At 35.5% G+C, this 23,520-nt stretch overlaps 3 protein-coding genes across 7 annotated transcripts; all 3 read left to right on the top strand.

Moving 5' to 3' along the window:
* The first annotated feature begins 630 nt into the window (after positions 1-630).
* On the top strand, positions 631-6,268 carry LOC142642661 (uncharacterized). Of its 2 annotated transcripts, none has more exons than XM_075817058.1 (11): positions 631-778; positions 1,047-1,138; positions 2,279-2,384; positions 2,890-2,988; positions 3,104-3,169; positions 3,337-3,453; positions 3,986-4,060; positions 4,548-4,650; positions 5,436-5,483; positions 5,602-5,723; positions 5,838-6,268. In XM_075817058.1, the coding sequence occupies exons 1-11, from the start codon at positions 707-709 to the stop codon at positions 5,934-5,936; spliced, it is 999 nt and encodes a 332-aa protein (XP_075673173.1). In that variant the 5' UTR covers positions 631-706; the 3' UTR covers positions 5,937-6,268. The 2 variants fall into 2 exon arrangements, with proteins under 2 accessions (XP_075673173.1, XP_075673172.1); XM_075817057.1 differs by having other exon boundaries at positions 5,412-5,483.
* Positions 6,269-7,407: 1,139 nt separating this feature from the next.
* LOC142642859 (F-box/LRR-repeat protein At4g14103-like) lies at positions 7,408-9,282 on the top strand. The gene is made up of 2 exons (XM_075817294.1): positions 7,408-8,544; positions 8,646-9,282. Exons 1-2 carry the CDS (start codon positions 7,540-7,542, stop codon positions 9,081-9,083), a joined length of 1,443 nt encoding a protein of 480 aa, XP_075673409.1. The 5' UTR covers positions 7,408-7,539; the 3' UTR covers positions 9,084-9,282.
* Positions 9,283-13,096: 3,814 nt separating this feature from the next.
* LOC142642094 (coatomer subunit alpha-1) lies at positions 13,097-21,665 on the top strand. 4 transcript variants are annotated; one of them, XR_012845583.1, is made up of 5 exons: positions 13,097-13,279; positions 13,598-13,868; positions 16,181-16,675; positions 17,162-20,210; positions 21,430-21,665. XR_012845583.1 is itself a non-coding variant. In XM_075816449.1 (4 exons), exons 2-4 carry the CDS (start codon positions 13,661-13,663, stop codon positions 20,113-20,115), a joined length of 3,657 nt encoding a protein of 1,218 aa, XP_075672564.1. In that variant the 5' UTR covers positions 13,097-13,279; positions 13,598-13,660; the 3' UTR covers positions 20,116-20,512. The 4 variants fall into 4 exon arrangements, 1 of the variants encoding a protein (XP_075672564.1); XR_012845584.1 differs by having other exon boundaries at positions 13,138-13,279; positions 13,573-13,868; XR_012845585.1 differs by having other exon boundaries at positions 13,144-13,279; positions 13,629-13,868.
* The last annotated feature ends 1,855 nt before the right edge of the window (positions 21,666-23,520 follow it).

Raw genomic sequence — 23,520 nt, 5'->3', positions numbered from 1 at the left:
TAATCAAATGTAAGATATTTTGAAAAGTGAGTATATAAAATTTTTTTTAAAAGGTTATAATGCTAAAATAGACATAAATTTTTGCATGAGATAATGCAAATATTCTAATATAGTAAGAAACAATGATGTTTTGTATCTAATATAGTAGATGCTTCTCCTCAAAACACATGACATACCTATAAAACTATAATGGACAAAACTTAGGAATAGTATTTTAGGTTCTCCTCTTAAGATTCAGCCATGTGGCAACTTAATTAAAAAATACACTTTCATCCCATGAAAAGAAATTCACATGGTAGAATTTTAACAAGAAAAATTAAGAAACAACGTTTAAGTACTATACCTAAGTCTTGCTCAACTATAACTACTCCATGATATTTCTTCTCCCAGTTAAGCCCACTCTCGAATGTAAGCAATGGCATTAGTACCCATATAGTCTCTTGCTATATAATGGGCCTGTATTTTTTTCCCCAGCTTATTAGTTCTCGCTTGGCATAGATTTTTCTCCTACACCAGTCTTGGTGGAAACAAGGCCCAGGTTTGGCCCAATAAAATTTTATTTGGACTGATCCATCAATTAAAAATAAAAAAAATCAATAAAATAAAAAAAACTCAAAAAGATTTGGTTGCAAAAACTTGAACGGTCACTACTCATTTTCAGTGACCTCTCTCTCTCTCTCTCTCCCGCCATCTTAGTCCGTAAAAAATGGCTGCATTCTTTGCCACGTCATCACCCCCATCTCTTCTTAGCTTCTCTCATTCCCACCACCATAACCAGGTACTCCCTTTTTTTTTTTCTTTTTTTTTTAATTCCAAACCCTAATTAATTAATCGTATTATTTTCCGTTTGGTCGCTGAGAAAATGTGGAGAGAAAATATATGAGTTCTAAAACTAAATGGACTTGTTGGAGACTTGGAGTCAATAATTTTACTTTATTTTATTCATAAAACTTGTAATTTCTCAAAGATAAACTGCTCTGTGTTATGGATAATCTTCAATTTTATATATATATAAATATAAAATTTTTGATTGCTTTGTGGTGTAGAGTTTATTGTTGCAAAGTTGGAAAGTTGGGGCTTTTAGATTGCGGTGGCTTACGCCGTTTTCTTCTAACACTTTGATAATTTGGAAGAGGAGGTACTTTTCTTTTAATAAATAAATATTATCTGATAATGTTTTTGTGGTACCAAGTAATTTTTCTGTGACTTGTTGGGAGTGTCTTTGACTTGGTGAATTATGCTGTGTCAATGGTCTTGAGGCATATATGAAAGAAAATAATGGAAGAAAAAAAATGTGAGATTTTCATATTTTGGGTTGTAGTAAGAATGGTTGGTAATGCAAGAACTTTTTGGAACTATTAATAGCTTAAGCGGAGTGGATTAAGTTATGTTGTTGATGAAACTTGTTTATCCTAGTGATTGCTACATATTTACTATTGAGTTCTCTCCGTATTAAAATGTATTGAGCTTTTAAAACCCAAAAAAAAAAAAAAATGTAACATTTGGTAACCCACCAAAAAGAGCACTATGATCTTTGTAAAGCTCTACAAGAAAAGTTGAAATTTGGAGTTTTTAGAAAAACGAATCTACATTATAATTTGCCAAATGCTCAAAATTCTAAAGAGTTTTCCAGTTAAAACTTTATATCATAAGAGCTTTACTTCCGACAACACTACGAAAAGGACACATAATAGTCTGACCCTACGCTAACACTGACTAACCTTAGGGTTACAATAGTATAGTTAGGACAGCATTTACAATTAGGACTAGGATTCCTAGTATAATTGGACTAGGATTTTACAATGGGCTTGGACTTGGATCAATATCTCTAACAGACTTGGTGATTTATGCTATGCAATGGTCTCAAGGCATATAAGAAATTATAGTGGAAGAAAAAACAGTGGGCATTTTTCCTATTTTGGATTTATGATAAGCATGCTTGGTAATATAAGAATTTTTAGAACTATTAATAGCTTAAGTAGAGTAGATTAAGTTATGTTATAGATATAACTTGTTTATTGAGTTCATTTGGGAAAAAGAGTGTTCCCTAGATGGGTATTTTAATTAGAAAATTAAGTGGAATGCTACCCTTTAGTCTTTTGAATTACTGCAGCTCTCTCTGCATCAATCATTCGAGACCAATATGTGTGATTTATCTGTGTTTGCCTATGCAGAAATGATTAGTTCAAGTTTTATAGTCCCGCAGATGTAGTATTCTTTTTATCTGATTGGTGAAATTATTGGTATTTAAATTGCGTGTTTGCATCTAATAAAACAGGAGAAATTTGATCTATGCAGCCAGTCAAGGTGCTGAGGAAGCTTTCAAAAAGACCGTTGAAGTGGATAGGCTGATAGATACACTGAGGGATGCAAATCCAAATGAAGTAAGTACATGGTGTTTTCCAGGGGAAAATAAAAGATGGTGCTGGTGCTAATCTCTTTTTTTTTTTTGGCTGTTTCTCTTCCTTTTTGCTAAAATATCTATTTTAAATTTAATTTCAGTAAATTTGGCTTTGGTTTGCTGTTCTCCTATTATTGTGATAAGATAAAAAATTATTCTTGTCTTGTGAGTTGTTGGATGAGAACTGCTTTATTTCATATTAAAGGATCAATGATTATTACCATACAAGGCAATGCTTTTACTCATATAGATGACAAAGTATCTTGGACATTTCACTCATGGAGTTTCTAATGTTATAAATCAAGCAAGAAACTCTTTCCACAATGTTTCCACATGAATTTTTTCAATTTTTCTTCCGAAGTGTGGGATCTATTTTGATTAAATGTGGCTCTCCATTTACTTGAAGCTGCAAATATCTTTTATTTGGTTCCACTATTAATCTATTTTAATAAACTTATTTTTGGCTATTTTTTTTGTTCTGTGAACAGCTTCAGAAGCTTGTTGTTGAAAATGTCCTTGCTTTCAATGAAGGTTTTTGGATACGCCTTGCAGCAAGAACTGATACCTGCAAATCAGAGGATGATAAAGCATGCCTTTTTACTTAGTTAATTCTAATTTTTAATGAAATTCTGATGTTTGACTTATTTCAGATCCCTGCTTTGCACAAAAACACATTGACACATAATTTTTGTCATTTCGCAGAAAGATTATGAAGAATTGGCTATATCTGTAATGAGCATAGTGGATTGCCTTGTCCATAAGACTAAGGTACTGTTCTCTTTGTCTCTGTCCCTCTCTCTCATCAATGAAATTCTATTTGATTTCCCTGAATGCTTCAGATATATCACTTTATTCTCTCCTCCCCCCCCTCCCCTTCTCTTTTCCTCTTCTTAGTAGTTCTCTCATAATATTTTCCCCATATCTTTCTCCTGCAGGAAAAAATTGAGTCATCCACTGATGTTCTCAAGGAGATACTAAAACCAGTGGTTGATGAGGTGGAAGAGGTTCGCTGGCCTCCTAGAGATCCCGAGGCCCTCAAATTGATGGAGAAAGTAAACCTTTTCTTAAATTTGGTTTTAAATTGATTTTCATTGTTCTGTTGGGTACTCTATGATTCATGGAGAAGTTTTTCTCAGTACCCTTTTCATGTGCTCCTTGCACTGAGAAGTTTTTTTCAGTACCCTTCATTGTCACATGAAAAGTAAACCTTTTCATGTGACAATGAAGTTCTTATTAACCAAGCTTGTGAATCACTGCCCTTCACCTATAGATCTTCGTCTACATGAAAACTTCATTTCAACCATCATAGTTTTCATTGACACTGATGGCTATTTAGAAGAATGGAAATAATGCCATATAGCCCTGAATGGAGTGATAGAAAGAAAAGAAGCAAATAAGAACTTTGAGATGGTAGCTTCAGCTGCTTTGTTGTTTAGATGAGTTACCTATTTGCTTGGACAGCTGTGCTGAAGTACATGTAGATTAGTTAATATTTGTTTTAATTTTGCTAGTGCAAATTTAGACTATTGTAAATCTCTCTGATTTGTATTTATGTAACTTATCATTACGTCTTGTGATTTTTAGGAGATAAACCAAAGGGAACAAGAAGGGCAACTAGATGAAGGCTTTCTTTCAGAGGTCAATGCACAGCTACGGCAAGTGAGTCTGTCTTTTTCTTTTATCTTTGCCTGCATTGGTAGCAAAAGACCATTGAGCTACAACTACTGCCAGTAAATTATATTTTACTCAATCTGAATGGTAGTCAGACACCATAACTTAAATGTGAGCATGTTTTCAATCAAACAACATTGCCATATTTTTGTAGTAAAAAGTTATACCCTGTCTTCTTGCATAATTCCAGGTCTAATTGTTTTGGGCATCAAGCATCAAACTAGCTATACAATCTTTCTATACATGTACAAAGGCATACTGGTGCATGTATGTTGAAGTTAATTTTTATAATGTGACTGACTGTTACCTATGAAAAAAAAATGTGACTGACTGTCATCAATATTCGTAAATTTCATATTACATATGGTAATGCTTGGATTTTCATAAATCTTTCTTTCAACATTGTTCAGATGCTAGTCCTTATTTGAGATAGTAAACGATTAAGTTACTAAAATATATCATGGATCACCTGTAGGCAAAAGAAGATGTGGATAAGCCAGGGCTGGAGGCTATGTTGCAAAAGGTTTTGCAACTTTATGCTTCCAGAGTTCTCTCCAAACGTAGTTATGCAAAGAAAGGTATTACCCTTTCTGAGTTTAGATGTAATGTCATGCAAACAATCTGATTTTGTGGTGATGGAAATACTAAAAGCTAAATCACCTAAATATTAGACAATATCTGGGATTATAAATGGAAAATGGAAACTTTTAAGTTTTATGGTTCTTTTAAAAAAAAAATTAAAAAGACTAGGTTACACAAAGCCTTACATAGGTCGAATGATGCTTTGTTGGCCTTTCACAGCATTAAGAATTTAAGATGAATACATTTGACCTTGCCCTATATTGTGTCTGTACTTATTGTCATCTATTGTGTTCACAACCAGTCCGAAGCCCGGAAAAAGGAGGGTTTCTGTAGGTTGACAGCCAACAAAAAATTTAATCTCTATTATGAAAAAACATTTGACTGTGTTTCATACATATTATATATTTATATTGGTGGATTTAATTAAGAGAGATGCTACGTCCACAACATATTTACAACATTTTCACAACAAACCATATGTGGTTAGTTATTATTGGTTTAAATTTAAATTTAACACTAAGATTACTATATTGCTCCAACAATAACAACCAGTAACAATCTGCCACTTAAGATTTGTTGTAAAAATGTTGTGGACATATTATTTCTCTTAATTTAAATTCATTATTATTTATGAATATAGCTTCATGGGATAAAATCCCCTAGTATAATACCCTTTTAAAAATTCTTTATGAATAAATTTTATAGTCATTTTCTTTTGGCTTGCTTTTGCTTATAAAGTTTTGATATAGAGACCCAGCCCCTAGTGATATTTCTGGTGCAGGAGAAGAAGTTTTGAAGGCTGAGCAGTTTCTCGAAGCCATAATAAAAGGTTCCTATTACCTACTGATACATTACACTTTACTAAGTAGAATTTGTCATGTTACTAGTTCTGATAAAGAGAGAAGCTTGTTGATCTGCATTACTAATAGACCTTATATGGGTGGCAGCTCCAGAGGAAGAATGGAACAAGCTTTTGATCAATGGAATGACTGTTGGCAAAGGGGACATTTCACCAGATGAGTTTTACGCTGTCATTAAAAAACGAATTGAGCGGACTTTGATCCGAACGGTAAGACACCTTTGTCCTTGAATTGTCAGACAATTTTATGCTAGTCACTTCTGATTTAGCTGATTTTGTTCCTTCTTTTCTCTTTTTGATGGTATCCACTTCAAACTGTTGCAGGAGGGAGGATCTTACCAGCAGCGTGTTCTTACGGAGTATTTGAAAGGCATCCAATCAAGAGCGGAGGAGATTGTCCAAGTACTTAAGGGCAAGCCATAGTGGAAGTTGCCTAGAATTGAAGATGATTTGGTACCATAAGGTATCAGTACTGCAGAAAATGTGATCTGTAGTGTATACTGTGAATCAGAGAGTGAAGAAAAGAATACCTCAGAGAAGTTAAGGAATTTTGTTGTGGATACAAATTTCTAGACAACAACTCCTATACGAGTTACGAGACAGTGAACTTTGCTTTTAGCACCTGAGTATATCCGTTTGTTGCAACATTATTCATGTAGCGCTGATCATTCTTTTCTTAATCAGTATGTGTATACAATAATGTACAACCCGTAGATGCATACTAATTGCATTACCACAAAAACGTGCTTCTGTAAGATTTCCATGTATTTGGTTTTGGTATGACCCCCTTAACATAGTGGAGTATACTGGGTTTGGCTTGGGTTTAGAGTTTCAGTGCACTGGCCCTCACATGTCCAAAATTGACAACGTGTCCAGACTGCGTCCTATCTAGTGCACTGGAGCATTGAACAGAAGTTCTACCTGAGTATAGCCATATCTTCTTCTTCTTCTTTTTTTAATTAAAAAACCAAGTATAGCCACATCTAATTGAATGCAAATCTTCTATTCAACGTTTATACTATTGTAAAGTTAGGAGTTTTGACATTATTTAAGTATATATATTGACTCATAATGATGATAACGTGACACTTTTATTTAACTTAAATTGCTAGCTACGTAAGTTATATAAACACTTTTTATTATAAATGTATCTCACACACATTAATGTTTATATTAATATGCATGTAGGTCTCGTTAGTGAAACACTATAAGGTGAAAAATCTATTGTACCTTTTAAAAAAAATAGTATGCGAACAAAATTGAATTATGTTACAAACTTTATTAATTTTATTGCTACTTTTGAAACTCCAAGAATCAAATAAAAAAATGGGAGAAATTTTGAGGACAAAAAATTATGTTTATCCCTTGTTTGTGTTTCGTTTTCTATAACTTTGTAACAAAAGTAATCAATTATTTCTTAAAACAAAACCTATAAGGTGAACCAAACACCTTTTGGAATTCCGGATCGGATCTTACTCTAAACGACATCGTTCCAGTATGCGAAATGCTGGGCATTTCCTCATTCTGATCGTTGTACTTGTAGTTATACGGCAAAATTTGCCAAATAATATAATATTGGGAAAATTTTAGGCAGATGGCATGCGTTCAAAGTTTATTAGTTAGTTGGACTGTTTTTTAGAAATCGAGTACAGCAAAATCGACTTCCAGCCAAAATCGAGTTTACTATACTCGACTTCCTTTTTTATCCATCTTAGAGCTAATTTTCGATAGGAAGTCGAGTATATTAAACTCGATTTTGGCAATTTTGGCTGAAAGTCAATTTTACTGTACTCGATTTTTAAAAAAGAGTCCAACTAACTAATAAAGTTTGAACGCATGCCATCCGTCTAAATTTTTTTCAGAATTATGCTGTTTGGCAAATTTTGCCTAGTTATACTGATACACTCACTGTAGCCAGATTCCAATTCCAAAGTTGAAAGTTAAAACTTCACTCAAAAATCAAAATTCCACACACTGAAATCGGAAGCAGATTGGAGATTTGGAGCTTGGGGTAGCATACATTAACATGAATGGCCAGAGGAGAGAAACAGAGTTCGATGAGAGAGACAGAACTGAAAGTGAAAGTGAAAGAGCAGAGAATTGCATATCTTCTGCTCGACGAAATGCCAGAGACGTTATCAGCACTCTACCGGACTCTCTACTTTGCCACATCCTCTCCTTTCTCCCAACCCCAGACGCCATTCGCACAAGCATTTTGTCGAGCAGGTGGAGGCCCCTCTGGACTCTCGTCCCAATCCTCTATTTTAACCATCAAGATATCCCCCAAATCACTCACCCTTTAGAGGATATAGTGTCCAGTATCTTCACTCTTCGCAATGCCGATGCCGGTCCCGATCCCGCGCCCATACACAAGTTGCGCATCTTTTTGTTCAAATGTTGTGTTCCAACCCATCTCGAAACATGGGTCGCCGCCTCCATTCGGCTTTGTTTGCAAGAGCTTGAACTAAACCTACAATTCTCTAAAACTTCGGAGCTGCCCCGTAGTATCTTCTTTTCTACAACATTAGCGGTTCTGAAATTGAATGGTGACATTCTTCTGAATCCTCCTCCTAGTTCTGCATTATTGCCGAGTCTCAAGATTATGAAACTTGAATCTGTTAGCTATGCAAACCGCGACTCTCTCTCCACACTCCTCGCTGCCTGCCCGTTCCTTCGAGATTTGACCCTCAAACTGTCTCCTTATGGTTTGAGAAACTATATGGACAAGAATGCCGGCATGGCCGGTGTCAATGCCATTATACTTATACCTACGCTCAAAAGATTACATTTTCATTGGCCTATTGTATGTTGGCCGTACAAAGTCCACATAAACACCCCAGCTCTCGAGTACTTCCATTTCACCGGTGTTTTGAACGAGGACTTTGTGTTGGAAAAACTCCCCAATGTGGTTGAATCTGTCGTTGAGGTCGAGAAATGGCGACGGGATGAAGATTATGCAAAGAAAGTATGGGACTTCATGGGACAATTCTGTAATGTTATATCCATGGAATTGATCACAAAAACCGCAGAGGTAATTGCAAGCTACTTTTTTTTTCATGCAAAATACTACTTAATAATATTGTCAAGAGTGAATTGTGACTTTGCCCAATTGTCATTGTCGTTTTCGTGCAGATCCTTTCCCATGCTTCTAATCGTGATGATATTCCCATGTTTCATAATTTGTCTTCCTTGAGTTTTTCTTTTTTTTGTTTTATCGAGTGGCATGCAATACAAGTCTTGCTTCATCGGGCTCCAAAGCTACAAACACTTGTCGTCAAGCCATGGCAAAATAATATGCAACGTGTTATCAGAACTGATGGTTACTTGAAGGAGCCACTCACTGTTCCTGAATGCCTGTCGTCACACCTTACAACCTTTCATTATAACCAATTTTCAGGAGATGGGGTTGAGATGGAATTTGTTAGACAGCTCCTAATGGTGGCAGGAGTGTTAAAGACTATGAGAATCACTGTTACAAGTACTCTAGATTCAGAGGTGAAGCTTCAAGTTCACGAGAAATTAAGCGAGTACCAAAGGAGCTCTCAGTCTTGTCAAATTGCATTTGACTAAGGATATTTCTATTTGCAGTCTCTCTCTCTCTCTCTCTACTTGTGTTTTCTTTTGAAAAAAAAAATGCATAGAATATATAGTGCTTGCTTCCACTAACATTTATATAATGTGGATATCTCATTCAGCTTATAATTCTGAACTTTGTTGATGTTGGAGCGAGTCCAACTGTAATGGTGGGAACTCAATTTGGCTTTGAGGGTTATTGATGGTGGTGGAGCAGGATTCTCTTTTGTTAAGATTTCAATCTATATCTATCTAGTTGCTTTTTAGTTTGAGCGGTTTGGTGGGAAAAATTTAGTTTCCCAAGCCTGTAGCACGTGCTTCTCTTTTATTTTAAAGTTTTGTTCCTAATGGTCTCAAAGGTGGAACAGCTTTTGTGGCCTTTGTGGATGTCTCTACTGATGGCTTCTATTGTTACTTTGTTTACAGCCTTTACCCTATTCTTGTGTCTGGAGACTTTGTGCTCTAGCTTCTCTATAAGTTTAATCACTACAGTCTTTGTTGCAAATATGTTTCTTCAAATGATATGGGGTCTTTTCATGAATCATTTCATGATTCTCAATTATATGATTCAAATAATGTGGCATTTGGTTCATTCCTGCTTTGATTTAAATCTTGTGGCATGGTTATATGCATATCTTATTAGGTCCATGTTTGTGTAATTCATTTTCCATCTTTTCTATGTTGGGGTTTATTCTCAAGCTACAGAGGAAAAATGCTTGAAGGTTTAATTTGTATTTTCCATCTGCTTTAGTTATGCTATTTTTGTTAAGCATGTTTTCAATTTGGGATCCCCCACCGCACCCAATATGGCATATACTTGCTGATTTTAGACAAAATGAGGGTTAGAGACACACACATATACAGTTAGACCATACTGTATCAGAGTGTTAGGATCTTTGTGTAGTGCTTGAGTAGTGCAGTGGCTACTGTAATTAGTGAATTTGCTGAATTACTGCTGCAAGGAAGCATGTTGCTACTGGGTTAGTGCTATTATGAAGGCTTATGTGTCATGATGAGGGTCTAGAATGCTTGTAGGAGTGCAAGTGCTGTAGCCGATTACCAGGTTCAATTCTAGGAATAACAGAAGAATCACTTGGTTGTTATAAGTGGTTTCTACTGCTGTTACTTACTGTGAAGTTAATTACTGCTCCCACATGTTTAGCATGTGCCTAAATTCTAATTGAGCATGTGAGAAATCAGTTGTAGGGTGATTAATCTGCTAGGAGTTAGTTGTTAGTAACAGAATTAGTGAGTAAGCAATTGTAATAGAAGCATGTACCCAAGTAACCTATTATATTATTTAGCTCATTCTTGTCATAATCATCTTGAGAAATAACAAGTCATTTGCTTCTTAACCTCTAGTCCTCTAATTCCTCCTCTAATTCTGTTACGAAGGGCAAGGAGTCCTAGTTCTCTATGAAAACCACTATAGTGTTACTAAAAGATAAGAACCAAGTTGAGCATTTGATGCATGAAATTGTTAGGATTTCGGCTAAATTGACGTAGTTATCATTTTATGGACAAATTTATTCTTTAATACTTATTAAGGTAGGCTATAATTTACCCACTTATGGTTTTGATTCTATTATAAATTAGTCCCACAAATTTTCTAATTGCTACATTTTGAGACCCTAAAAACTTTATTGAGCCATATGCACAACACATGACAAAAAATTTCATTTTGGATGGAACACTACAATTTTCATTTCAACCCAAATCTTAAGGATTATATTTAAAACTTGACATTTTGAAATTTTAAAACCAAACCATGTAAATAAATTGTTTACCCTTTATTATTATTGATGATATACAGATATAGCTTATTGATAGTCCAAATTCGTTGATGGACAACTACAAAAAGTTAAAGAAATTTATAGAGATCCGTTGGGGTTGCACCGACGGGGGATGTTCCAATGCTTAAGTTACTAAGGGTGGGCTCAATCATGCTGACATGGCCTATTGGAAACTTCTTGCTGGTCCTTCTACAAAAATAAGATAAAATACAAAGAGCGTGAGAAGTCCTTGGCGGGGCAAGCTCTCTTGAGTCTTGAATGGGAAATTACAAAAGTCTATTGGTTTTCCAAATGAAAATATGTCCAAGTCAACCTAAATCCCCACCAAAATTCCTAGATCCAATACCACTTAATTACAACATAATCCCTAAAACGTGGTGTAATTCAAATTCAAATCCTATACTATTGACATGTTATGAAAAAATTCCACTCCCCTAGTAGCATAAAAAAGGGAGGAAGACCTTTAGGAAAAGGTAGAACAAATAGCCCTACTTAATTATCCTTCTCCACTCTCAAAAAACTCTTTCTTGATTTAAGTATTAGAGAGTCCCTTGTTTACACATCCATGGATTTATGACATCTTGTTTTACATTTTGCAAATGTATAAGATCAATGTTAGACCATCAATCAACCTCTCATCAATTATAATAATTTTTGGTTGAAGGGGGAACATTGACACTAATATATTTACTACAAACTCTTCTAAGACCGCCTGAATACATTAGGGTATTATGTGCAACTAGTTGGTGGTGGAAACCTTTAGGGAGGATGTGGCAAGATAATATTATGACCGCACATGTTAGGTCTGACACTGCTAAAAGTTGATGCAACCTAAGTCTTGCATAAAGAAAAGAAAGCACTCTAATGTTTAAGTTAGTTCCATACTTAACAATAGAAAAAAAGAGTGTGAAAAATAGTAAAATATAAAGTGCCCTAGAACTTGCTTTTATATATATATATATATATATATATATATATATATATATAGTCGTTGCCAAAAGTCCTCCTCCTTAAATAGTTGAATAAGTGGCTTAAGTCAATATTGAATTTGTTGGTGAAAGCATGAAAGTGTCTTATTATTTAGCAGGACTCCCCACACAACTCATCTTACAAGGTGTATATAAAATGCATAGAAGTTGATTTCTCCTGTATATATGTTGCACTCGTTGTTTCTCATACGCATGAACTTAGAAAAGAGCAGGTGGATGCCTCTGTTGAACTTAGCCAAAGCATATTCAACTCACAGCCTTTTGGACAAGACTCATCAATAGGATTGGAATGCACAAGTTGGTATGCGACACACTCAGTCTGAGACTGAATTGATATGCCTTCTAAATTTTGGTCAAATTTTTTTTTTTTTTCAAATAAGATTCATTATCATGCTTAACCCAGGTCATCTTAGAAAGTGTGTGTGTGAACTTGGTGATTATAAATGCCTTATAAATTTTGGCACTTACCCTGTTACCCCTAACTCCCAAGAATTTTTCACGTATAAAGTGACTGTCACACTAAAAATGTATGGTGATAATTTTAGAAAAGTTAATACCATATTTTTTTGAGAAAGTTTCAAATCTATATTGTTTGCTCTTGATGATAACCTTTATTAATCACAAATCTCATATTTAACCGTCAGAAAATTTAGCAATTGAACTAACTGAATCCTACTTTGATACCGTTTGTATAAGAAATATAAAAAATTATAAAAAGTTATTTTTTCCATAAAAAGTTATTTTTTCCATAAAAAATTATTAAAAATATTTCTAAAACTACCTTGAAGGCTTGAACCATCCTTTAAATTTTCCCAAAATAAAATATCATTGACGTAATTTTCACAAATCTAGACCGTTAATTGACTTCTTAGTTCTTATAATATTGCTTAAGGTTCAAGTCTAGCTTACGAACTACTATGCCAACACACCCCATAGCATCACAACCATCAAAATCAAAATCCAACGGCCATCATTTACCATCAACATAATAACCCACACCAAACAACCCACCATACCGAAATCACCAGGAATATTTCTGATTCCCTTCCGTACCCTCAATAAATTTCTCATATTCCCTCTCTCTCCCTCTTTTCATTTCTGTCTCTCCCTCACACACAGTCACTTATCAAGCAATATTAAAATAATATTAATAATTAATAAAAAAAAACCACTCAACGAGGCTCAGATTTAAGAGAGAACTGAAAAAACCCTCTCTCTCTTACTTCCCGATCTACCTCTCTCTCTCTCTCTAAAACTTTCTCTGTGAAAATTTTCTCTCTCTCTCTCTCTCTCTCTCTCTCTCTCTATATGCACCTATACATACATGTGTATAAGCGAATCTGGTAGTGTCAGTGATTGTGGATGCGATAGTAGCTCCTTTTGATCGTTTCCTATACTGATCAGATCTGTGGTAAAATTTTTATGCGCTTTTTTCTTTTTCTTTTTTCAATTTTTGAATCGAAATCTAAGGTATTCGTAGATCTGTTTTCAATTCGCATCATTAGGTTTTTTGTTTTGATTTTCGTTTTGCTGCACAATTAGCTTTCTGTTTGGTTGTTAAGAAATTGTAGGAAAGAAAAAACAAAAAACGCCGCGAAATTTTTTAATCTCGCGGTTTTTGAAATTCGATTATTAGATTTTAATTTTATTGGCTGTGTGTTATGTAATTTGTGAATTCGGATTTGGATTTTGATCTGGTAGTAGATTGTGGCAATTTGTGTGTGTGTAGGGTTTTCTTGATGCGATTTGGTTGTGGACAGTGATTGAAATTGGGTCACGGTGATTGGAGAAGATGTTGACGAAGTTCGAGACGAAGAGTAATAGAGTGAAGGGACTGAGTTTCCACAGTAAGAGGCCATGGATCCTCGCCAGTCTTCACAGTGGTGTGATCCAGCTATGGGACTACCGGATGGGGACTCTGATTGATAGGTTTGACGAGCATGATGGACCGGTTCGTGGCGTTCATTTCCACAAATCTCAGCCACTATTTGTGTCTGGAGGTATCTAAATTGTACCTGCCTTAGGCTTAGTTTTGATACGGACTTGCGAATCTTATTGCCATTCATGTTATTGTTGATTGATTTGTGGATTATGATTGTGATGAGTAAGTGTAGGTTGTATGTCATCAATTGAAAATATGAAATTTAGAATGCCTTTGGTTTGTAATCAGCTAATCATTGAATTTGTGTAGATCTAGTGTAGTATGTGCCGTTAGGGCACCAAGAGAATTGCATAAATAAGAAAGGAAATGAAAATATGAATTTGGAGGATTTGGAATGACGGGATTCGGATTATAAGTCTCTTTTTTTTTATTGAGAAGTTTCACATAAACCCAATGGGTTTTGAACACATAGCCTCACCCTCCACCTACACTTATGAGAGAGTAAGTGCCATTTGAGCCACGCTTAGTGGCATAAATCTCTGATTTCATTGTATAAATTTTAGCACCATATATTTATTAAGGTTTGAAGTTGTGGGGTATTTGGGGTCTTACACAATGTATTTCAATTCCTGCTTTCTACAATTTGTTAGCTGTTAGCTTTAGCTCTTGTGCTTTATGTATTTTCATCATGTCGAGAGTGTTCATCATCATGAACATGATGTTCATTTTTCAATAAAAGTTCTATTAGCTATAAAAAAAAAAACCGGTTTGAAGTTGTGGGGGTAAAAAGTGATGAAGGAAAGATAATATATTAATCACTCTGCTTCAATAAAATAATTCAAAGAATAATTCTGAAATAAGACCTGCTTAATTATTCAGTAGCCTTTTTGAGCATGTTTCATGCATGCTTATAGGAGCTTTTTTTTCCCCTTTGTTAATATGTTCAACTAATTTTGTAAATTCCAGTATGTTAACATTATTTTTTTAAGAACAAAATTTTCACTTATAACCAAACTGGCTTCGGTACATTATAGAGTTAGCTTTAGATATAAAAAAAAATAAAGAATTTAAAGATTGTGTCTCTCAATCTAGCAAACATATTAAATATAAATCTTGTACTATGAATTATGAAAGACATGTAAACTATTATGTTGAAAAATGGTTTTTTAGCTATGAGAAGTTGCGTCCAAGATTTCCTCTACCCAAGAATCATAAAACATTTTTTTTGTAAATATAAATTAACAAATAAATTATACACTATTGCTACATAGTCAGTAATTACCACATTTATTTTTCCTTTCCTTTTCTTTTGTTACTGGTAATTACACATACACTTGCTGGATCTTAAACCCACAACCTCGCCCTCTACCTTCCTATTACAAAAGGAGGAGGTGTCATTTGTGCTAGAGCTCATTAGCTCTTTTTCTTTTTCTTTTTTGGTTTAAATTGCTCCCCTAACTATATAATTAGAGGAGTGTATGATTTTCCACTTGCTGTAATACTTCTTTTAAAAGTCTCTGCCATCTTAAAATATGTAACCTGGGTTATCTAATATTGGATAATCTCAACAATCTATGATCATAGTCCTTTCAAGCAACTGATAAGAATAAGTTTGATTTTTCTATTTTTACCTCACAATTTAGCACTTTTTTGAACTGTTTAATTGGGGCATCTCAAGAAATAGAAAGATTACACCAAACTCTGGGAATCTCCTTCTATTAGTTATAGATAATAAAAAATTAATGCTAGGAATACTTATTCTTCATAAGATTTTACTAACTTAAAAGTTTGTATATCCATACCTTGTTCAAGTTAATAATTGAGATTTCTCCTTATTTCTTATATCCAGTTGCACCTTATTTCATATGCCTTTTGAGTTTTACTATAGCAGAAAACATTTACTATAAGTGATCCAAATGGTTGCTTTGGGGTATTGGAATCAGTTGATTACAGCAAATTAATTCTCCAAGTCCAAACCGATGAAGAATCTTATAATATGGTTGACTTGTTTAAAGCAATGCTTCTTCTCTTTTATGAGCAGTCAAACAGGGTGGATACACAATTTCCTGAACAGTTTAAACTAACTTTACTAGTTTTACACTTAGATTATTACCTTTGGTTCAAGAATCTTTGGTTTTAAATAAAATTTCTGAATTAATGCTGATTTGATTTTTTAGTTGAATTTTTAGCAAATTTGGGAAATTTTTTGTGGCTCCCAATAGAACTGACAAACAATGGAATCTTATTGAATAAACCTGTTAGAGTTTGATTCCTGTGTGTAACTATGGGGGACAGGGGCTCCTCATGGAGTAAATGTAGCTAGTTCTGGGAGAGAGAGGAGTGCAGTACATGTAGTAGTAAAGTTATTTCCAAGGTGAAGGGGTTCTGATGCACTGTGTATGCACCAATGAAGTTGTTGACTTTTTTCAGGGGATGATTACAAGATTAAAGTTTGGAACTACAAGTTGCACAGATGCCTTTTCACTCTTCTTGGACACCTGGATTATATCCGTACAGTGCAGTTTCACCATGAGTACCCATGGATTGTGAGTGCTAGTGATGATCAGACCATTCGCATTTGGAATTGGCAGTCACGCACTTGTATATCTGTGTTGACGGGACACAATCACTATGTTATGTGTGCATCATTCCACCCCAAAGAAGACCTAGTTGTGTCAGCCTCCCTAGATCAGACTGTTCGTGTTTGGGATATCGGTGCTCTCAGAAAGAAGACAGTTTCCCCTGCAGATGACATCTTGCGGCTGAGTCAGATGAACACTGATCTTTTTGGTGGTGTTGATGCTGTTGTTAAGTATGTCTTGGAAGGTCATGACCGTGGGGTGAACTGGGCTGCGTTTCATCCCAGTCTGCCTCTGATTGTCTCAGGAGCTGATGATCGCCAAGTCAAATTATGGCGAATGAATGGTAACACTTTCTTTCCATTTCCTTTATACTATCCATACAGTTTTTTTTTAGTTCTTTTTGGGAATTGACCAAGTTTTGTTGTAATTATTGATTTCTGTTTAGAGTAAACACTGTAGTAGTATCATGGGTTTTAGAAAAATCCTTAAATTTTTTTCTTTAAAAATTCCCGTCTGTTGAGTATGAATTGTTGCGAGGTGGCCTGCAATTGGAACAACCTTGTTTCTAGTCTAGTTTGGTAGGCTTAAAATTAGAAGCTTCTTGTGCCTAAGGGGGAAAGAAATGGGAAACTCATAAATTATCCTTTATCCTTGCTATCATACTATTATTAGTATATACACATCTTTTTTATTTTTGGTGTATCTCTTGAATACTTCCCTTGTACATGGATTGTGCCCCTTTGTGCTTTTAATGAATTTTGTTCACTTATAAAAAAGAGAAATTTTGTATGCACCCTGTTGGTAAGGTAATTGTTCATTTTGTTTTCAGATACAAAGGCTTGGGAAGTGGACACATTGAGAGGGCACATGAATAATGTTTCATGTGTCATGTTCCATGCCAAACAGGACATAATTGTATCCAACTCAGAGGATAGAAGTATACGTGTGTGGGATGTAACAAAGAGAACTGGAGTTCAAACTTTCCGTCGTGAGCATGATCGATTCTGGATTCTTGCATCTCACCCTGAGATGAATCTATTGGCTGCTGGTCATGACAGTGGTATGATTGTCTTCAAGTTGGAGAGAGAACGGCCTGCCTTTGCAGTAAGTGGTGATTCTCTATTCTATACCAAAGATCGCTTTTTGCGATTCTATGAGTTTTCAGCTCAAAAGGATACACAAGTAATGCCAATTCGGCGGCCTGGTTCCACTAGCTTGAATCAGAGTCCAAGGACTCTTTCCTATAGTCCCACTGAAAATGCTGTTCTAATCTGCTCGGATGTTGATGGGGGATCTTATGAGTTGTATTTCATACCCAAAGATAGCATTGGTAGGGGTGATAGTCTGCAAGAAGCAAAGAGAGGTCCTGGGGGATCAGCTGTCTTTGTGGCCCGGAATAGGTTCGCCGTGCTTGAGAAGAGCAACAATCAAGTCTTGGTGAAGAATCTGAAAAATGAGATTGTTAAAAAGAGTGCCCTTCCTATAGCTGCAGATGCAATCTTTTATGCTGGAACAGGTAACTTGCTTTGTAGGGCTGAGGATAGAGTGGTTATTTTTGATCTCCAGCAGAGGCTTGTTCTTGGTGAACTTCAAACCCCTTTTGTCAAATATGTTGTTTGGTCTCATGACATGGAGAGTGTTGCTTTACTCAGCAAGCATGCCATTATCATTGCTAGCAAGAAACTTGTTCACCAATGCACTCTTCATGAGACAATCCGTGTAAAGAGTGGTGCCTGGGATGATAATGGTGTTTTTATTTATACGACTCTAAATCACATTAAGTACTGCCTCTCAAATGGAGATAGTGGGATAATCAGAACTCTTGATGTCCCAATATACATTACAAAGGTATCTGGCAATACTATCTTTTGCTTGGATCGTGATGGAAAAAACAGGTCTATAGTTATTGATGCGACAGAATATATTTTCAAGCTGTCCCTTTTGAAGAAGAGATATGACCATGTTATGAGCATGATAAGGAACTCACAGCTTTGTGGGGAGGCTGTGATTGCTTATCTTCAACAGAAGGGCTTCCCAGATGTTGCTCTCCATTTTGTGAAAGATGAGAGAACTAGATTCAATTTGGCTATAGAAAGTGGGAATATCCAAATTGCGGTTGCATCAGCTACAGCAATTGATGAGAAAGACTACTGGTATAGATTGGGGGTGGAGGCTCTTCGCCAGGGTAATGCAGGTATTGTGGAATATGCCTACCAGAGGACCAAAAATTTTGAGAGGCTGTCTTTTCTTTATCTAATAACTGGTAATAATGAAAAGCTGTCCAAGATGATGAAAATTGCTGAAGTCAAGAATGATGTCATGGGTCAGTTTCATAATGCCCTATATCTGGGTGATGTCAGAGAACGTGTTAAGATCTTGGAAAATGTTGGCCACTTGCCGCTTGCTTACATTACAGCTTCAACTCATGGGCTACAGGATGTTGCTGAACGTCTAGCAGCTAAGTTGGGGGATAATGTTCCCTCTTTGCCAGAGGGGAAAACAGCCTCCCTTCTGATGCCCAGAGCCCCAGTTATGTGTAGTGGTGATTGGCCCCTTCTGAGAGTTATGAAAGGAATATTTGAAGGAGGGCTGGATAATATTGGTAGGGGAGCTGCAGATGAAGAGGATGAGGCTGCTGATGGTGATTGGGGTGAGGAGTTGGACATGGTTGATGTTGATGGCTTGCAGAATGGGGATGTTACGGCAATTCTGGAAGATGGCGAAGTGACTGCAGAGAATGAGGAAGAGGCAGGATGGGAACTTGAAGATTTGGAGCTCCCCCCTGAAGCAGACACTCCAAGGGCATCTGTCAATGCTCGCTCTTCGGTTTTTGTGGCCCCAACTCCTGGCATGCCTGTAAGCCAAATTTGGGTCCAGAGGTCATCACTTGCTGCTGAACATGCAGCTGCTGGAAATTTTGATACTGCAATGCGATTACTGAGCAGGCAACTTGGAATCAGAAACTTTACTCCATTGAGATCCATGTTTCTTGATCTTCATACTGGCAGTCATAGCTATTTACGTGCATTTTCATCTGCTCCAGTGATATCATTGGCAGTTGAACGAGGATGGAATGAGTCTGCTAGCCCAAATGTTAGGGGTCCACCAGCACTTGTGTTCAGTTTTTCTCAGTTGGAGGAGAAGCTTAAGGCAGGTTACAAGGCCACAACGACTGGAAAATTCACAGAGGCACTTCGACTTTTTATTAGCATTCTCCATACTATTCCTCTTATTGTTGTTGAGTCAAGGAGGGAAGTTGATGAAGTCAAGGAGTTGATCATTATAGTGAAAGAATATGTTTTGGGTTTGCAAATTGAGCTTAAGAGGAGGGAAGTCAAGGATGATCCAGTACGTCAGCAAGAGCTTGCTGCCTATTTCACTCACTGCAACCTTCAAATGCCTCACTTAAGGCTTGCCTTGCAAAATGCAATGACTGTTTGCTTCAAGGCAAAGAACCTTGCCACTGCAGCTAACTTTGCCAGGCGGCTTCTAGAAACCAACCCAACCCTAGAGAGCCAAGCAAGGACAGCCAGGCAAGTGCTGCAGGCTGCAGAGAGGAATATGACAGATTCTGCCCAGTTGAACTATGATTTCAGAAACCCATTTGTGACTTGTGGGGCAACATATGTGCCAATTTACCGAGGACAGAAGGATGTCTCTTGCCCATACTGTAGTTCCCGGTTTGTGCCAAGTCAGGAAGGGCAGCTCTGTACTGTTTGTGATCTTGCAGTGGTTGGTGCAGATGCTTCAGGGTTGCTCTGCTCTCCTTCCCAGATACGATGATCAAGCAGCTAGACCAGGAGCATTTTTTGATCTTTTTTCCGCATCCTTTGGCAGCAGAAGCAACCATGTTGTTTGATTCACATCTGTAGGTAAAGGTAAGAAATACTAAAGAAGGAGTTCAGTTCCTAATGAATTGCTTTTGTTCTTTCCTCATCAAGCCTTTCTTATATTTCTTCCCCTTTGTTTAGTTAATTGTGATTTTTAAATGTAATAAAAAAATTTCAGAAATTTTGACTTGGGCTATTCTTGTTGGTTGTTCATAGAATTAGATACTGTTCATGGGCAGGACCATTTACATGTCAATGTATAATGATGCCATTTGGCAAATTTCTTCTTTTTTGTATGAATTGGGGTTTAATTGGTTATTAGTAAAGTATTATTGTGCCAGTTCAAATAATTGATTCTTTTCTATCTTATTTGAATTACAAGGGCTGCAAGTAGTGTAATGTTCTTTTGGGAGAACCTATAATTTGACGTTTTTCTCCCCTTTGCCTTTAATAATTGATTATGAAGATTTTGTGCTGTATGGGGGATAAGGGACAGAAGAAAGGAGGGTGGGGATAAAATAGGTTGTGTGTTTAGTTGGGTGGGGGAATTGCTGTGTTGTTTAGTTTATGGTTCTTATTTGATCCTGGATGAGCTCAATCGTAACTTTTAAATATGTCACTTTGAATTGGAAAATTTATTGTAAGAATTTGATAGTCCCCTCAGTGCATTGGTATTATGCTGATACTTAAAAGTTGTAAGGAATGTTGTACAATCCCAAGTGAAAGAAAAAAGTTATTTGTTGAGAAATTAATAAGATCATTTTTTCATATATCTTGCTCCTGATTGATCAGGAGTGCTAAGAGTTAAAGAAAAACTTGCAGTCAATGAGCTTTAGCTCAATTGGAATCTCCTCCCTTTTAAGTTTAAAGGGAAGAGTAAGATCATGGGTGCAAAGACCTATTGCGGTGCGTAACTTACCAACGGAAAAAAAGATCAAAAAGTTGCTGTTGAACCTAGATATGGTGTGTAACTTAAAAATTACATATATATAAAAATAAAATAAAAAAGAATAAAAGATTGCTGTTGAACCTATAGATACTGATGTTAATAGATTTTTACTTACAAATGGGATCTAGATTAATATTTTAAGCTCTCCTTTACAGAAATCCAAATATCAAAGTCTTGAACTTATTTTGTTTCTTACCTTTTTTACTTATCTAGAAAGATTGTTTCTTTTTCTTGGATCAATCATTTAGGTGTACCAGATTAAACTTTCTTCTTATTATTTTTTTCTTGTTGACCTTGTTTTGTTTGTCTATCGTGCAGTTCATGTCTAAAGCTGAATTAGTTTTCCACCAAGGCATGGGATCATGCTTCTGCTGCCTAAAAGTAAAGTTTGGAGAATGAAATAAATTCATCCTTATGTTATCTTTGAGAGTTATATCCTAGGTCTTCTATTTCTGGTTTTGTTTTCTTTAATTTTAGAGATAGTGGAACGATTGTAATATTATTTGTAAGCAACTGATGATTTTTATAAGAAGAATGGCATGTCTTTTCTCTCAGATCTCAATTGCTGCTCCTCTTGCCTCTGCTTCTTGTTTGCCACACAGTGTAGTCTCAACTTGATTTTGATGGCCATCAATGGATGTTGGTGTATGGCTGCAATCTATATTCATTGCTTTCCATCAAATTATCGACAATTTATGAATATCTGATCACAAATGAGAAATGGGTTTTTGTATTATTATTATTATTATTATTATTTTTTATGGGTGTTGTAATTGAAATCATTATGTTTTGCTTGATAGCATTGTGTACTAAATTACTAATTGAAAGTGGAATGGGTGGCAACAATTTTCTGGGTTTATGTACTTGGTTAATGAGCGATACTATAGCAAGTTTGCTATTTGATGTAGAAATCCAATACATCATCCTTGAATCAAATTCTAGCCTCACTCAAAGGTGAGGGTCAACAGAGTGCAAATCATGGTATCTTTTTGTGTTCTAAAAGTAAAATCTCACTTTGCTTTGTGATTGAACAAAACCATTTAACAATTGCAACATGAGGCAAAGGGGTTATTATACTTATCCGTATGCTAATATGGTTGCAATATGAGAGAAAGAGGAAATAAATTCCTTTGTAGTTATTGTCACATATTTTCAGCGTCCGTTTGGCAAAATTATTTTTGCCAACTTATTTTACTATTCAGCTTATTTTTGTTACTATTTATAAGTCTCACTGCACTTTTTAGTACTATTTATGAGTCTCACTGTTCTATTTCAGCTAACTTTTACTTTTATCTATCGTATTTTCAGTAAAAAAAATTTTAGTTTTAGCAAAATAAACGGATCCCAAATAGACCCTCAATGTGTGGTTTATTCCCGGGACATTAGTTTAAAAAATGTGAATACGTAATAATGACACTTTGTAATGGTGTTTGGAGTGTGAACAACCATCATTTCTCCTTTCTTTTCTTTTTTTCTTTTTCAATTTTAGGGAGGGATGGGGAAGACTGATCAAACCCACTGACACAAAGATTGGAGAGGGGCAGGTGCAATTTTAATTCAAACATGGGCTTGATTTGCACTCCATGTCTGATAAATATTTACCATCCGGAAAAAGGAAAAATCAGAGTTTTTGTCTAAAGAAATGCTTTCGTAGAGGCCTTTGACTGGTTGTGGGCGAAGCCCGATCAGATTTACCCATTTGCAAAATTAATAGTTATCTTAATTTATTCCCAAGTGAGTTTTCATTTTTGCCAAACCTTTCAAAGCCAAAGAGAAGAGTCATAATCAACTTCCTTCTTGGCAATTCGGATTCTTATCATTTATCAAGGACCTCCAGCCATATGAATATTAATGTCCAATGAAAAAATAAATGATATAAGAAATTCTACACAATATTTACGTGACGATGACAGTTTTTTTGTGGCAGTATACGGTATACTGTATTATCCAATCATATATAATCCATCTCCAAGCCACAAAATAGAAGGGTCAAACTCGAAATTTCAGCTAATCTTTAATTACTAAAGCTTGGTTCAGATTTCCTTTTTTTTTTTTTTTTTTTTTTTTTTTTTTTTTTTTTTTTTTTCAGCTGCCTGTTTCTGCTTTTATGGACAAGTCACTGTGTGTGCACAGTGTGTTTACTGTTTACGCATTATTTATGTACTGTGCATGCATTGTTTACGCAATTTTTAACAATTTTTTTTATTAAAAATAGGCTCTGCAATACTATTCACACATTTAAAAATTATTTTGTTACAGTGTTTTTAGCTTTCAGTTTTTAGTTGTATCTAAACGGACCATAATTAGCTAATAATTATCAATTAATCTTATCAAGTTAACTAAAAAAATATCTTATCAAATAATCCATCGGAGAGACTTGCTGTAAAAAAATTCCTAAAAATTCATTAT

This window comes from Castanea sativa, chromosome 7 (genome assembly GCF_040712315.1).
Source record: "Castanea sativa cultivar Marrone di Chiusa Pesio chromosome 7, ASM4071231v1".
NCBI lineage: Eukaryota > Viridiplantae > Streptophyta > Magnoliopsida > Fagales > Fagaceae > Castanea > Castanea sativa.
This window is presented reverse-complemented; position numbering and strand designations above follow the sequence as displayed.

Excerpts from the sequence above, each read along its gene's own strand:
- LOC142642859 (XM_075817294.1), top strand. The coding sequence starts at position 7,540 with ATGAATGGCCAGAGGAGAGAAACAGAGTTCGATGAGAGAGACAGAACT. Across the intron at positions 8,545-8,645 it reads TGATCACAAAAACCGCAGAG|ATCCTTTCCCATGCTTCTAA; the intron begins GTAATTGCAAGC and ends GTTTTCGTGCAG.
- LOC142642661 (XM_075817057.1), top strand. The coding sequence starts at position 707 with ATGGCTGCATTCTTTGCCACGTCATCACCCCCATCTCTTCTTAGCTTC. Across the intron at positions 3,454-3,985 it reads CCCTCAAATTGATGGAGAAA|GAGATAAACCAAAGGGAACA; the intron begins GTAAACCTTTTC and ends TGTGATTTTTAG. Across the intron at positions 4,651-5,411 it reads ACGTAGTTATGCAAAGAAAG|CCCCTAGTGATATTTCTGGT; the intron begins GTATTACCCTTT and ends ATAGAGACCCAG.
- LOC142642094 (XM_075816449.1), top strand. The coding sequence starts at position 13,661 with ATGTTGACGAAGTTCGAGACGAAGAGTAATAGAGTGAAGGGACTGAGT. Across the intron at positions 13,869-16,180 it reads GCCACTATTTGTGTCTGGAG|GGGATGATTACAAGATTAAA; the intron begins GTATCTAAATTG and ends GACTTTTTTCAG. Across the intron at positions 16,676-17,161 it reads CAAATTATGGCGAATGAATG|ATACAAAGGCTTGGGAAGTG; the intron begins GTAACACTTTCT and ends TTTTGTTTTCAG.